This window comes from Corvus cornix, chromosome 18, assembly GCF_000738735.6.
Source record: "Corvus cornix cornix isolate S_Up_H32 chromosome 18, ASM73873v5, whole genome shotgun sequence".
NCBI classification, from domain to species: Eukaryota; Metazoa; Chordata; class Aves; order Passeriformes; family Corvidae; genus Corvus; species Corvus cornix.
The window spans coordinates 629136-641500 of NC_046347.1; the positions used below are offsets into that span (position 1 = coordinate 629136).

The window sequence follows — 12365 nt, forward strand, 5'->3', positions numbered from 1 at the left end:
AGGTTGGGATGCCCTGATTTGTGAGCTCCTGATTTGGGATGGTCCTCAGTTTGTGATGGCCCTGGGTTGGGATGGCCCAGCTTCGGGGTACCTGACTGCCCCCAGCTGGATTGGGAGCCCCCAGATCGGGATGCCCCTGGTTTGGGATCCCTGTTTCAGGCACCCTTGGGCTGGGACACCCCAGCTGGGGAGCTCCCTGATCCGTTCAGGACCTGCTGTACAGCTGCTGGGGGGTGATGCCCCCGCACCCATGGCTCAGAAGCTGGACTCGGGCACGGCCGGGGGCGCAGGGGCCCGGGGGGCTGCCGGCCCCGCTGCAGGGTGGCCCGGGGGGACCCCGGCGGCCAGGGGCGGCACCCCCGCGGCCCTGCCCAGCGAGGCGGATCTGCGCAGCCCCCCCTCGGGCCGGGCGGGGAGGCTGGCCGAGCTCCGCGACCGCCCAGCGCCGAGGGGCCGGGGGGGCAGCGGCCCGGGGGGACACCCGCGTCCCCGTGCGGCACCGCGGCCCCGGGGCTGCCGGGGCCCGGGGGCGGCCGGCGCGGGGTCCCCTCGGCGCTGGCGGCCCGGCGGAGCCGGCGGGGGGCGCGGGGGGGCCCGGCTCTCCCTGCCCCGGGGGTCCGGCGGGGGCGGTCCGGACGCTGAGGCTGCGACCCTGCAGCCCCTGCAGCCCCCGCACCGCGGGCCGCGCCTCGAACCCGCCTGCGGGGAAGCACGGTCAGGGCGGGCGGGGGCGCGGGGGGCACCGGGGGCCGAGCATCCTGAGCCTCACCGTTCTCCGGGGCGGCGGCGGAGCCCGAGGGGTCGGGGTCGCTGCGGGGGTCGGCGCGGGGCTCGGAGGCGGCCAGGCGGAACAGCCAGTGCCCGCGGCGGCGGCGGAGCCTGCGGGCAGCGGCGGCCGTGGGCCGGGGGCAGCGATCGGGGGGTCCCGCCGGGCCCCAGCGCGGGGAGCGGGGACGATGGGCCGGGGTTGCACACGGGCGGGTCGGGGGTGTGCACACGCACGTACATGTAAGGGGTGAGCACACCCGCAGGGATGGGGCGGCAGGTCTGTGTGCACATCTGTGCAGGGGTCACGGGCAGGCGTGCGCACAGGTGTGGGTCACACGTAGGGCTGTGTGCACAACTGCAGGGGGTGTGACCCCACGGCTGTGCCCCGCGAGCCAGGGGCAGTGCTGGGGTGCTGTGGGCAGGGATTTGGGGCTCACTCGAGTCAGGGTGTGCAGGGACTTGGGGCTCACCCGTGCCGGGGCCGGCGGCGTGGCGGCGCTGGTAGAACAGGATGTAGGCGCTGCGGGTGCTCACCTCGGCCTCACGCACCCCCTCCACCCGGCTGTCGTCGTAGCTGTACCAGCGCCCGTCCAGGGCGTTGCAGCAGAACGCTGGGGACGAGGGGTGGGGGTGAGGGGCGACGGGGGTCTGTCTCTTCCTCTGCCATTCCCGCAGCACCCCAGCCACACCCCTAAACCCCACGCTGTGCCCCACAGCACAGCCCTTGAGATGCCCTCGCACGCCGCGCCTCGCCCCGTGGCACAGCGCAGTGTATGCCCCATGCCCCAGCCCCCGGCACCCCACGGCACCCCCTGTCCCCAGTGTCCCCTCTCACCGGTGTAGTGGCCGCCCTGCATGCTGCCGTGGTGGTTGCAGACCGCGTACAGGTCGTACAGGTGGTCGCGGGGGCAGCCCGGGGGCAGGCGCAGGGGGGGCTGCCAGGACGCCCAGCGCCCCAGGAGCTGCCCCCCGGGCTGGCCCCGCTGTGCCACGTGCGGGGCCATGTCCAGCCCCCGCAGCGGGAACCTCACCAGCGTGGTCAGCTTGTGCCGCTGCTCGGCCACCTGCCGGAAGCGCTTCAGGTGGATGATGAGGATGTCGGGCAGCGTCCACAGGCTGAGCTTCACCGTGCCCTGCTGGGGCACCTTGCAGTGCGGGCAGCGCCAGGCATCGTCCGGAGCCAGCTGGGGACACCATGTCATGGCCACCTTCGTCCCTGTCCGCCCCCTGCCACCTCCACAGCCACCCCCAGCACCGGAAGCACCAACAGCCGCTGTGCCAGGGGAGGGCTGGGTCCCCCATGGCGGGGGCTGTGCCAGGGTGGGCAGTGCCCGGGGGTGCCCGTACCTGCTCCTCCTTGGTGTAGAGCTGGAAGCATTCATCCAAAGTGCAGCTGTGCTGCTGCCCGTGCGCCTGCTGCTGCCGCCACACGCTCTCCGCATCCTGCACCACCTCCTCCTGGAGGCTGCCGAACAGCCTGGGGGGGACGCGTCACCAGGGAGGGTGACCCGAGTGCCGGGGTGTCCCCCCAGCCCGGGCACAGGGGACTCACCGCTCTTTGGTGCTCATGTCCCACTCCACCGTCAGCTTCACGTGGGGAGGGCCCCCGGGCCCGCTCAGCTGCAGGGCCCTGAGGGGAGCACAGGGTGAGACACCCCCAAAACCCCCTGTCCCCGTGGGGACACCTCCTTGCCAGCCCGTGGTGGCAGGCAGGGACAGCCACCACCTCCCCATACACCACCCACAGTGGGGACGCCGGGGGGAGTGCTGGGGCCCCAGTGCTGGGGGAGCAAGGAGACCACCACTGTGGCTATCCGTGGTGTCACCACTGGCCACCCATACTGACACTGGCCAGCCACAGGAACACCTTTGGCCACCCATGGTGACAGCCACACACAGGGACACCACGACCACCAACAGGGACACTGTGCCCACTCATGGTGATGCCACTGGCCACCCCTAGGGATTGAGGGGACGTCCTGGGGACAGTCCTGTCCCTGCAGCCCCTTACCTGTCGATGGCAGGGTGGCAGAGAGGACGGGGATCCTGAGGGGACAGGTAGGTGCAGGGGGCCGCGCCCCCGGCCAGGCGGATCCGGAAAAGGGCTCCTGTGCCCTGTGAGGGGAGAGGGGACTGTGGGGCCACTGGGGGACAGGGACCCCCTGCCCTGCAGCAGCACCTGGGTGAGCCCAGCTTTGGGACACGGGGCAAAATAAGCCCCACAAATCCGATGGCTTTGGTCCCCATGGCTGGGCTGGCAGGGGACACCTGTGGGGACAGGTATGTGGGGCTGGGAGATGACCTGTCCCCATGGCTGTGCTGCAGCTGGAGGGCAAAGGGGCAGCACACGGACACCAGCGCCTGTAGGATGGTGGCACCTGGGGGCTGGGGAGGGCAGCTGGGCTGGGGTGGCCCTGCCATGGAGGCTGGGTGGCACTGGGGCCACCCATGGTGATGCTGTAGCCACACGTGGTGACACCACTGGCCACCTGTAGTGACCACAAAGACAACCCCCAGGGGACACCACAGCAACCCACAGGTACAGCAAGGCACCCACAGTGACCACCAGCCACCAGTGTCCACAGCACAACCACTCCTAGGGCCACCACAGCCACCCACGGTGACACCCCTGGTATCCCTGCAGCCAAGCACAGCTCTACCATGGTCACCCATAGTGTCACCACAGCCTGTGATGGTGCTGCCACAGGCACGCACAGCTGCAGCATGGCCACCCATGGAGACCCCACAGCCACCCAAATCTCCATCATGGCCACCCACAGCTCCATCCCCACCATGACCATGGTCTCAGCAGATGCCAGCAGCTGCGTGTGCACTGGGAGAGGACAGGGTTGTTCCCTGAGCTCACCTGTGGCCGCACCTCTCCCCGCAGAACCCCCCTCATCTGGGCCAGAATGCTCTGCTGGAGCTGCTCCCAGGAGACGCCGCGCTCCTCCCGCAGCACCAGCGGTGGCCCAAACCTGGGGACAGGCAGCGGGGACACGTGGCTGGGTGTCACACGGGCGGTGAGTGGGCAGGGCAGGGTGACAGGCAGGTGACAGGTACCTGGCTAGCTGCGGCCCCGTGCCCGCCGTGTTGCAGAGCAGCAGCAGGATGCGGCCGCCGGGCGCGCGGTGCAGGCAGTCGGAGGAGCGCGCAGTGCTGGGCAGCAGGCGTGGCCCCTCCGGCCGCGGCACCGAGGGGACGTGGGGAGGCTGTGGGACACCCTGCGGGGCGGGAAAATGAGGGGCTCTCGTTAGCACTGGGTTAATTAGTGCCGTGGCTCTGCCCACCAGCACCCTTCCCACCAATCACAGGGCAGCACGCCTGCTCCCACCAATCCCCGTGAGGAATCCACTGCCTTCCACCAATCACAGTGAAGGATCTACTGCCTCCCGCCAATCCCAGTGAGGGATCCACTGCCTCCCGCCAACCATCGTGAGGAATCCACTGCCTCCCACCAATCCCAGTGAGGGATCCACGGCCTTGCGCCAATCCCAGTGAGGGATCCACTGCCTCCCGCCAATCACAGCGAGGGATCTACTGCCTCCTGCCAATCCCAGTGAGGGATCCACTGCCTCCCGCCAACCATCGTGAGGAATCCACTGCCTCCCACCAATCCCAGTGAGGATCCACTGCCTCCCGCCCAATCCCAGTAGGGATCCACTGCCTTCCACCAATCACGTGAAGGATCTACTGCCTCCCGCCAATCCCAGGGAGGGATCCACTGCCTCCCGCCAATCCCAGTGAGGGATCCACTGCCTTCCACCAATCACAGTGAAGGATCTACTGCCTCCCGCCAATCCCAGGGAGGGATTCACTGCCTCCCGCCAATCCCAGGGAGGGATCTACTGCCTCCCGCCAATCCCAGTGAGGGATCCACGGCCTTTGCGCCAATCCCGGGGCCGTTCCCGCCCCCCCCGCCCAGCACCAATCCAGCGCAGCCCAGGCGCTCGCAGCCAATCAGCGCGGGCGGGCTGCAGCCGCAGGCCAATCAGCGCGGGCGGGGGCGGTACCTGCGCGGCGGGCGGGGGCGGCTGGAAGGCGTAGACGGGGCCCGGCCTCCCCGGCCGCCCCCAGCGCTTCGGGGTCGGAGAGCGAGCGCAGGAAGCCCCCGCGGGGACACCTCGGCCAGGATCACCTGCGGACATCCCCGGCACCCTCAGCATCCCGCGGGCGCCTCCCGGCGTCCCCCGCCCGCCGTGCCGCCGTTACCTGCTCCGGGGGATGCGGCCCTCCCGCGCCACCATCTCCCGCAGGTCGGCCACGGTGCCCAGCAGCGGCACGGCCAGGCCCACCCGCACGAAGCGCCAGCGCTCGCACTGCAGCACCAGCGTGACGTTCCAGAGCCCTGGGGACAGCACGGGGACACCGCTCAGCCGCGGGAGGCACCGCCGGTGGATCCGTGTGCCGGCGCGGCAGCTCCGGGATGGCAAACACCTGATGGACACAGCTCCTGCGGCTGTCACCTGTCCCCAGTGCTGCCGCCATCTCCCGTGTTCATTATTTACCCCAAAATACGTAGATTGCTCTGGTTGGAGCTGCCGTCCCGCCGGGGGTGGATGTGGGGCTCACCTGGTCTGGCGCAGCGGGATGGGCAGGGAGATGCACAGGAAGGGGTCGAAGGTGTTGCTCTGCTTCAGGCAGTGAGGACACGTCAGGGAGGACCTGAGAAACGGATGGGGAGCGTCATCAGAGCGGGCACGGCCCCCCCGAGTGCCCATCCTGGGGCTGCAGCGCCTTGGCACTGGTGCAGCATCCCGGGTGCCACATCCTGGGTACCACTCCCTGGGTACTGCACCCCACAGCATCCCACGGGATCTGCACGACCTCCTGGCAGAGTGGGCCCCCCCCCGGCTGTTCCTGCCTGCCCCTGCCTGCCCAGCCCAAGGGTCTGTTCACTCTGAGCCCAAACAGGGCCTCGCGCAGTGCCGGGGAAGCCGGAGTGAAATCTCAGGACTGCGAATCTCCCACTCTCATTCCTCAGGGTGGCCTCCAAACCCTCCCAAGTCCTGCTCCCCCTCCCAAGAGCTGGCAGAGCCTGAGGCAGCTCCTGGAGGTTTTGAGGTGACCCCAGCCCGCCTGGGTGGGGTTAAGCAGGGACAACGCCCCGGGGTGCTGGGGGGAACAGGACCCCCCTGAGCAGCAGGGCCATGGCTGGGCTGCAGGAGGAGCAGAGAAGGATGGCAGGAGGACATCTGCCTGTGAGTGACCCCAGGGTGGCCCTGGGCAGGCACTGCTGGTCCCCTGCCCAACCTGGCACCAACAGCCACCTGCTGCTGATTCTTCTTAATTCTGGGGGGGTTTTAAATTTCTTCCCCCCCCCCCCCCCGCCTTTTTGTTCAACAAAAATGGAAAAAATAAATTAAAATCCAAGACAAAATCCTGAGTCCTTGTTATTTGTCACCTTGAAGAGCCACTGAGCTCCCTGGGAAGCAGTCACACAAATTAATAAATCCTTTAGCACAGAGACGGCTCTGGCACATGGAACAGGGATAATTAAAGTGCCTTTTTTCATATATAGGGCGAGGGATTGAGAGAGGAGGGAGGGCTTGTGATGCCAGATGCATCCCCTGCTGCCTGCAGTGCCATGGCTTGGGGACAGGGTGGCCTGAGCGTCCCATGAGTCCCAGCCAGATGAATATGTGGGGTGTCCCAAACAGGGGCACCCTCGTGCTGGACTGCTGGGACAGTCCCGCGCCCTGTGACAGAACCACAGGTGGTTTGGGTTGTGAGGGACCTTCAAAGACCACCCTGTCCAGCGCCCCTGCCATGGCAGGGACACTGCCACTGGACCAGACCACTCCAAGCCCTGTCCACCCTGGCCTTGGACACTCTGAAGTGCTTGTAGAGGAAGGAGTGAAGGCTCACAGTGCCCATGCAGGGCTCACAGAAGGGCAAAGCCTCTGCCAGGCAGGATCCATCCCCCCACTCACCTATACTGGGCCTGGAAGTGGCTCTGCACAAAGCTCTGCCCACGGGGGTGCTGGGTGCCTGGGGGGGACCTGCTGGCACCGCTGCTCCCGTCCTTGCCAGGCTGCAGGGGCAAGAGACAAGTGGTGAGTGAGGTGACCGGGTGAGGGATGTGTCCTTCAGTGGGCCAGGGACACGTCCTAGTGAGCCAAGCCCAGCTTTGGTGTCCCCATGGCACGAGCATGGGCTGAAGGTGATGCCAAAGAGCCCCTGGCACCTGCCTGCCTGGCACTGCTGTGCCTCCAGTCTGCCCACACACCTTCTCCAGGGGAACCTTTGGGGTACATCCCATCCCCCAGCCAGCCTGGGGCACGAAGGGTTAATGAAGGGTCTGCAGTGGTGAGACCCCCTCCAAGGCAGCCCCAGTGTCCAGAGCTCCGGGACACCAAGGAACAGGAGCTGGGAATGCATTCAAGCCTGGAGAAATGCTCCAGGAGGGGATCCTGGGTGAGGCGGCTCAGTGGCCATGGCAGCATCCCGGTGGGGGGAAGCTGGTCCCCCCCACGTCCCCCCGAGGAGCCCCAGTGCCCACGGGCACATCCTGGGTCAACAGCCCCGGCAGGCGGGTGCCCACCTCACCCTGGCTCCCACTGTGCCAAGCAAACATCCATCGGCACCGGAGCTGAGCGTGGGTGGGTGAGATGGTGGGACACTGCAGGGAGCAGGAGTCCGTGTGTCCATGTGTGTGTCTGTGTGTCCGTGTGTCTGGGATGAGCTCCTGGAGCGGACGTGCACATTCCTGTGCGTGTCCCCGCCCCAGGGAAACACGGCTGGGTGCGAATTCACCGCGCCCAGGAGGTGCGAACAGCCCCGGCTGGCGCGGTGCCCTCCCGGGCAGGTGGTGCCCAGACCCGGCCGTGTCCCTGCGTGTTCCCCCAGCATCTGCACCGGCAGCAGGCCCGGGCACAGCTCCCGCTGCCCCGAGCCCCAGCGCAGCTCCCAGCGCGGCACCTGCACATCGAACCCGGGCACAGCACCCAGCAAACCCGGGCACAGCACCCGGCACAGTGAGCCCAGCCGAGGCACCCAGCCCCGCAGCCCGGCCCTGGCACGGTGCCTCGCTGACAGGTGAGATGTGCCCCAGGGACCCCAAGAGCAGCCAGGTCTCCTGCTCCAGTCCTTTGGGAACAGGGACACTGGGATGTGACTGTGTGACACAGCCAAACCTGCCCGGTTAGGGGACATCTCCCTGCCTGCCCGCTGCCCTGGGACCTGCCACGAGCCCCCGTGCCCATGCTGGGGACAGGAGCTTCACCCCTGGAGCCTGATGGCAGAAGAGATGCTGCAGAAAGGAGTGTCAGTGAGCTGTTTTGAGGTGAGACAGTGAGTTTCTGGTGTCTCGATGAGTAAGATTGAAAATCACTGAGGATTTTGGCCGGGAGGTGGATTTTCCTCAATGCCATCTGCTGGCACCAGGTCCTGCTGAGCCTGACGTGTCCTTACGGTCTGCCTGGCACTGGGGTCCATCTGGTGTGGCTGAGAGGGGACCTGGATGGTATCTGTGCCCTATAGGGCCCCCAAAATTCCCCAAAAATCCAAGGGGATGCTTCCTTCTCAAGCCCTCCTGGCAGCCAAGTCTCGGTCCCCACTTTGGTGGCCCCACAGCCCATTGGGAGCCACAGCAAGCACCTCGTGGGCACCCATCCCGCAGCCAGGAGGGAATTCCCACCCCTCCTGCCCAGCTCCAGCCTCCTCCTTTTCTGCTTCCCACACCTGAGCTGCCCAGTCCCTGAGCCTTGGCACGGGCTTGACCAGGAGCATCATCAGAGTGGGACAGCACACAGAACGGGGACAGCACAGTGCTGAGCCGGGTGTCACCACTAAAGAGGGGACAGCACAGTGGTGAGCCGGGTGTCACCACTAAAGAGGGGACAGCAAACAGCCGGGCTGAGCCCACGAGTCAAATGCCAACAGCTCAAATCCATCCCCTGCAACAGGCAGCGCCCAGCGGGCAGCAGCGGGAGGGGAGGGAGCAGGGAAGGAGCGGGGAGGGAGCGGGCAGGAGGAGGCAGGAGGAGGCAGGGAGGGCCGGGGCCAGGGCAATGCCTGAGAGCAGATGGATTGAAGAAGACTTAATTACTCATTTTGCCAACAGCAAAGCCGCCGAGCTGTAATTACAGCGAGCTTAGCTGGAGGCAGGGAGGGACGGGGGGGCTGCGTCTCCTCCTCACCAAGGATCAGGATGCCCCCCAGAGCCGGGATGCTCGGCTGGATGGGCTCCTGCCGACACCCCTCACTCTCCCAGCACTCCACCCCCTGCCCAGCCCCGCAGCACTCGGCTCCCACCATCCTTTCACCCGCGCACCGACCAAACCACGGCATCCCCATCCCCACCGGGGCGGGGCCAACTCCATCCCACCGCCTCGCAGCGCATCCCGGTGTCCCTGCTCCCAGACCTGGCCCGAACGCCTCCCCGCGAGCCAGGGCGTGCGGCCACCCCGCGGGGCCACCCACCTGCGGGGGCCACCCACCTGCGGGGGGCCGCGGCTCTGCTGGGCGGGGGAGGCGGCGCCCAGGTCCTCGTGCATTCGGTCCAGCAGCCAGAGCAGGAACTCGAGCGCGTCGTGCTGAGCGTTGCCCCGGAACTGCGAGCTGTGCTTGGAGACGATGTTCTGCAAGACACGAGCGCGGCGGGCGCTGATGAACGGGTTCTTCCTCAGCACCCACCCCAAACCCATCCCTGCAACAGCCTCTGCTCTCGTCCTGCCTCTGCAGGGACATCGTGGCCACCCCGGGGCCAGCAGAGCAGTGGGGACACCAAGCACACGCAGCTGAGACAGAGGCTCTGTGGTGTCCCAGCTTCCAGCGGCCGGGATGAGGCCAAGAGGGAACACAGGGCACACCACAACCAAGTCCAGATGGGCAAGTTCAGCCACGGGGACCCACAGGTCCCACCTGCCCCGTGCACTCTGATGGCATCAACTCAATGTAACCCATCCCAGGGCAGGGCTCGGCTTCCCGGGAGCTGCCCCGGGCACTTTGCAAAGTTCAATGGCAGCAGCAGCAGTTTATTGGCCGCACCGGCTCCCGGAGGAAATGTCACTCGGACAGGGGACACGTGTCCCTGATCGTGGGGAGCTACGATGCCAGGCTGGACATGCTGTGCTGCCCGTGACGCCCTGTCCTTGTCCCCAGCCAGGCTCAGGCCCCAGCACGCTGGTGTGTGCCTGGCAGAGGTGTGACACACGCTCAGTGACAGAGCCTGAGGCCACTGAATTGGGCTCCCGGGACAATATCCTGCCTTACCTACGGTCACAGCCAGCACTTGCTCACCCCTCAGGGCTCTGTGGCATGGCCAACGCTGGGAACTCAGGAAACCAGGCCAGAGGGAGGTGACAGCAGCAGGGCTGGGGATGTCTGACAGGGCAGGGTCCATGGGGAGGATGAGGCAGGGGATTGGGTGATGTGAGCGGGGGCTGCTGGTGAGTGCTGGCACTAGGGCATGTGGGGAGTGGGGGGATGCTGGTGGGAGCTGGGAAGGGTGGTAAGAGTAGGGGGATGCTAGGAGCAGGAGATGCTGGTGGGTGCTGCGAGCTGGGAAGGGTGTCAGCGGGTTCCGGGGAGCTGGAGGGAGCTGCGAGCCGGGTGTGCCGGGTGGTGGGTGCTGCGTGCCGGCTGTGCCGCTGCGAGCCGGGGATGCCGCTGGGGGCCGGGGTCAGCCGGGGCCGCGCGGGGGCCGTGGGGCGGGGCCGCTCGGTACCTTGAACTCCGCGGAGAGCTGCGGGGTGTAGTCGCGGGTCCAGAGCGCGCGGACCAGGGCCGCCAGCCGGTGCGTGACCTCGCCGCGGGCGCCGCGGGTGCGGTACCGGCCCAGCGCCAGGCGCTCGGCCAGCGGCGCCGTGTTGCTCAGGCACTGCACCACGGCGTTCATGAAGCAGGTGTTGCCGTGGTTCCGCAGCCCCTGCGCGCCCGGCGGCCGCTCCCCGCCGCCCGCTCCCGCATCGCCCCCCGCACCGCCCCCCGCCGCCGCCGCCGGGGTCGCCCCGCCGAGCCGCCGCCGCGACTCCCCCCGGAACCCGCCCTCGTCATCCTCGGGGACGGCGCGGCGCCCCCCGTGCCCCCCGCGCCCCCCGGCCAGGCGCGCCCAGGTGCGGAGCAGCCGCCCGGCCAGGCTGCCCAGCGAGCGCAGCGCCCGCCGCCGCCGCCCGCCCCCCGCCCGCGGCCGCCCCGCAGGGCTCGCCCCGCCGCCCCCCGCCCGCCGCCGCCGCCCGGGGCCGCCGCCCGGCCCCGCCGCGCTCATGGCCGCGGGCGGCCGCCGCCCTGCCCCGGCCCCGCCGGCCCCGGCCCCGCCGCGGCGCGCATGGCCCCGGGCGGGCGCTGGGCGCCGCCGGTGCCGGTGCCGGTGCGGGGCCCGGAGGGGCCGGGCGGGAGGTTTTGTGCGCGGCCGGCTCCTCCCCCGGCCGGGCTGGCTCGGGAGAGGGAGACGGGAGGAGGAGGAAGAGGGAGCGGAGAGGAGGAGGGGGGGAGCGGGGAGGTGCCGCTGGCGGCTCGGGCGGCCGTGCCCCGCCTGCCCCGGTGTCCCCAGCGTCACCCCGGGTACCGCAGCCCTCCGCCCCCAGATCCACACGGCTAACCCAGCCCTCCCCACCCCGTATCACCCGGGGTGATCCATCCCTCTATCCCAACACCAGCCCGGGGTGCCCCAGCCCATCCTCATCATCACCCGCGCTGAGCCATCCCTCTGTCCCCTCCACGGCGCCGCGGCTTTCCCGGCAGTCCCATCCCTGCTCCACGAGTGCTGCCCTGCTGCCCCCAGCAGCACCTCAGGGTGTCACGGCATCGCTGTGAGATGCCCCAATTCTGCCACCTCTGGGCGCTCGGAGCTGGAACAGTGGGACAATGGTCACCTCTGCACCCTCCACACTGAGGTTTGGGGACATAATGACAGTTCCTTCGCACAGAGTCACAAACGGGACCCAGTGCTGGCAGAGTCCAGAGCCTTTGCCACCTCCTGCCCACCCCACACTGTTTGGCACCACACCCTGGTGCGTGTTTGGGGGCAGGCAGAGCCTGTCTGGGAGGGGCTGGTGTCTCCTGAGCCCTCCCTGTGGGATGGGGGGTTCAGGATGTCCGAGCCACCAGCTCAGCTCCCTGCTCTCCACCTGCAGCACCTTCAGCAGAGGAAGCCCACTGTGGGTTTTACAGGCGATTTTCAGGATTGGTGCCCTGGTCCAGCCGGATTTGTCCCACGGCACCACGCTGGCACAAGGATGGGGACAGCAGTGGCCTCCCCTCCACCCAGCCCCAGCGCAGTGGCAGCACCATTGTTCTTCCAGCAGCTGTGGGGGGCTCGAACCCCCCGTCCCAGTTCGGCCACACGGGGCTGGGAGCCGCGCTCCTGTGCCAGCAGCCCCGGGCGAGCTCTCACCCAGGAATGCTCTGACGGCTGCCACCAAGCCGCTGGAAGCACGGCCCGGAGCGGAGCTGGGAGGCGGCAGGGCTGCCCTGTGCCAAGGAACTGGCACATCCCGGCCGCCGCTGTCCCTGTCCAGGGAGGCACAGGCTGGGAAGGAGGCTCCTTTGCCAGGCAGGAGTGCCGCTGCGTCACCTTGCTGCAGGGCCGGGGGTGGCAGTGCCTGGGCCGGGTGCGAGCTCAGGGGGAGGTGACAGGATGGTGACTTCCCTGA

General features: G+C 68.4%; 1 protein-coding gene across 1 annotated transcript; it reads right to left on the reverse strand.

The window, feature by feature from the left end:
- Positions 1-205: 205 nt before the first annotated feature.
- USP43 (ubiquitin specific peptidase 43) lies at positions 206-10873 on the reverse strand (the record flags this gene model as incomplete). Its single annotated transcript, XM_039562576.1, is given in 16 exon segments — positions 206-699; positions 770-879; positions 1007-1379; positions 1604-1952; positions 2116-2245; positions 2321-2398; positions 2780-2883; positions 3635-3746; positions 3832-3882; positions 4772-4878; positions 4880-4910; positions 4984-5112; positions 5338-5433; positions 6702-6802; positions 9210-9350; positions 10439-10873. Coding segments are annotated over 16 exon segments (2841 nt in total), but the record flags the coding sequence as incomplete, so codon positions are not given.
- Between the last annotated feature and the right edge of the window lie 1492 nt (positions 10874-12365).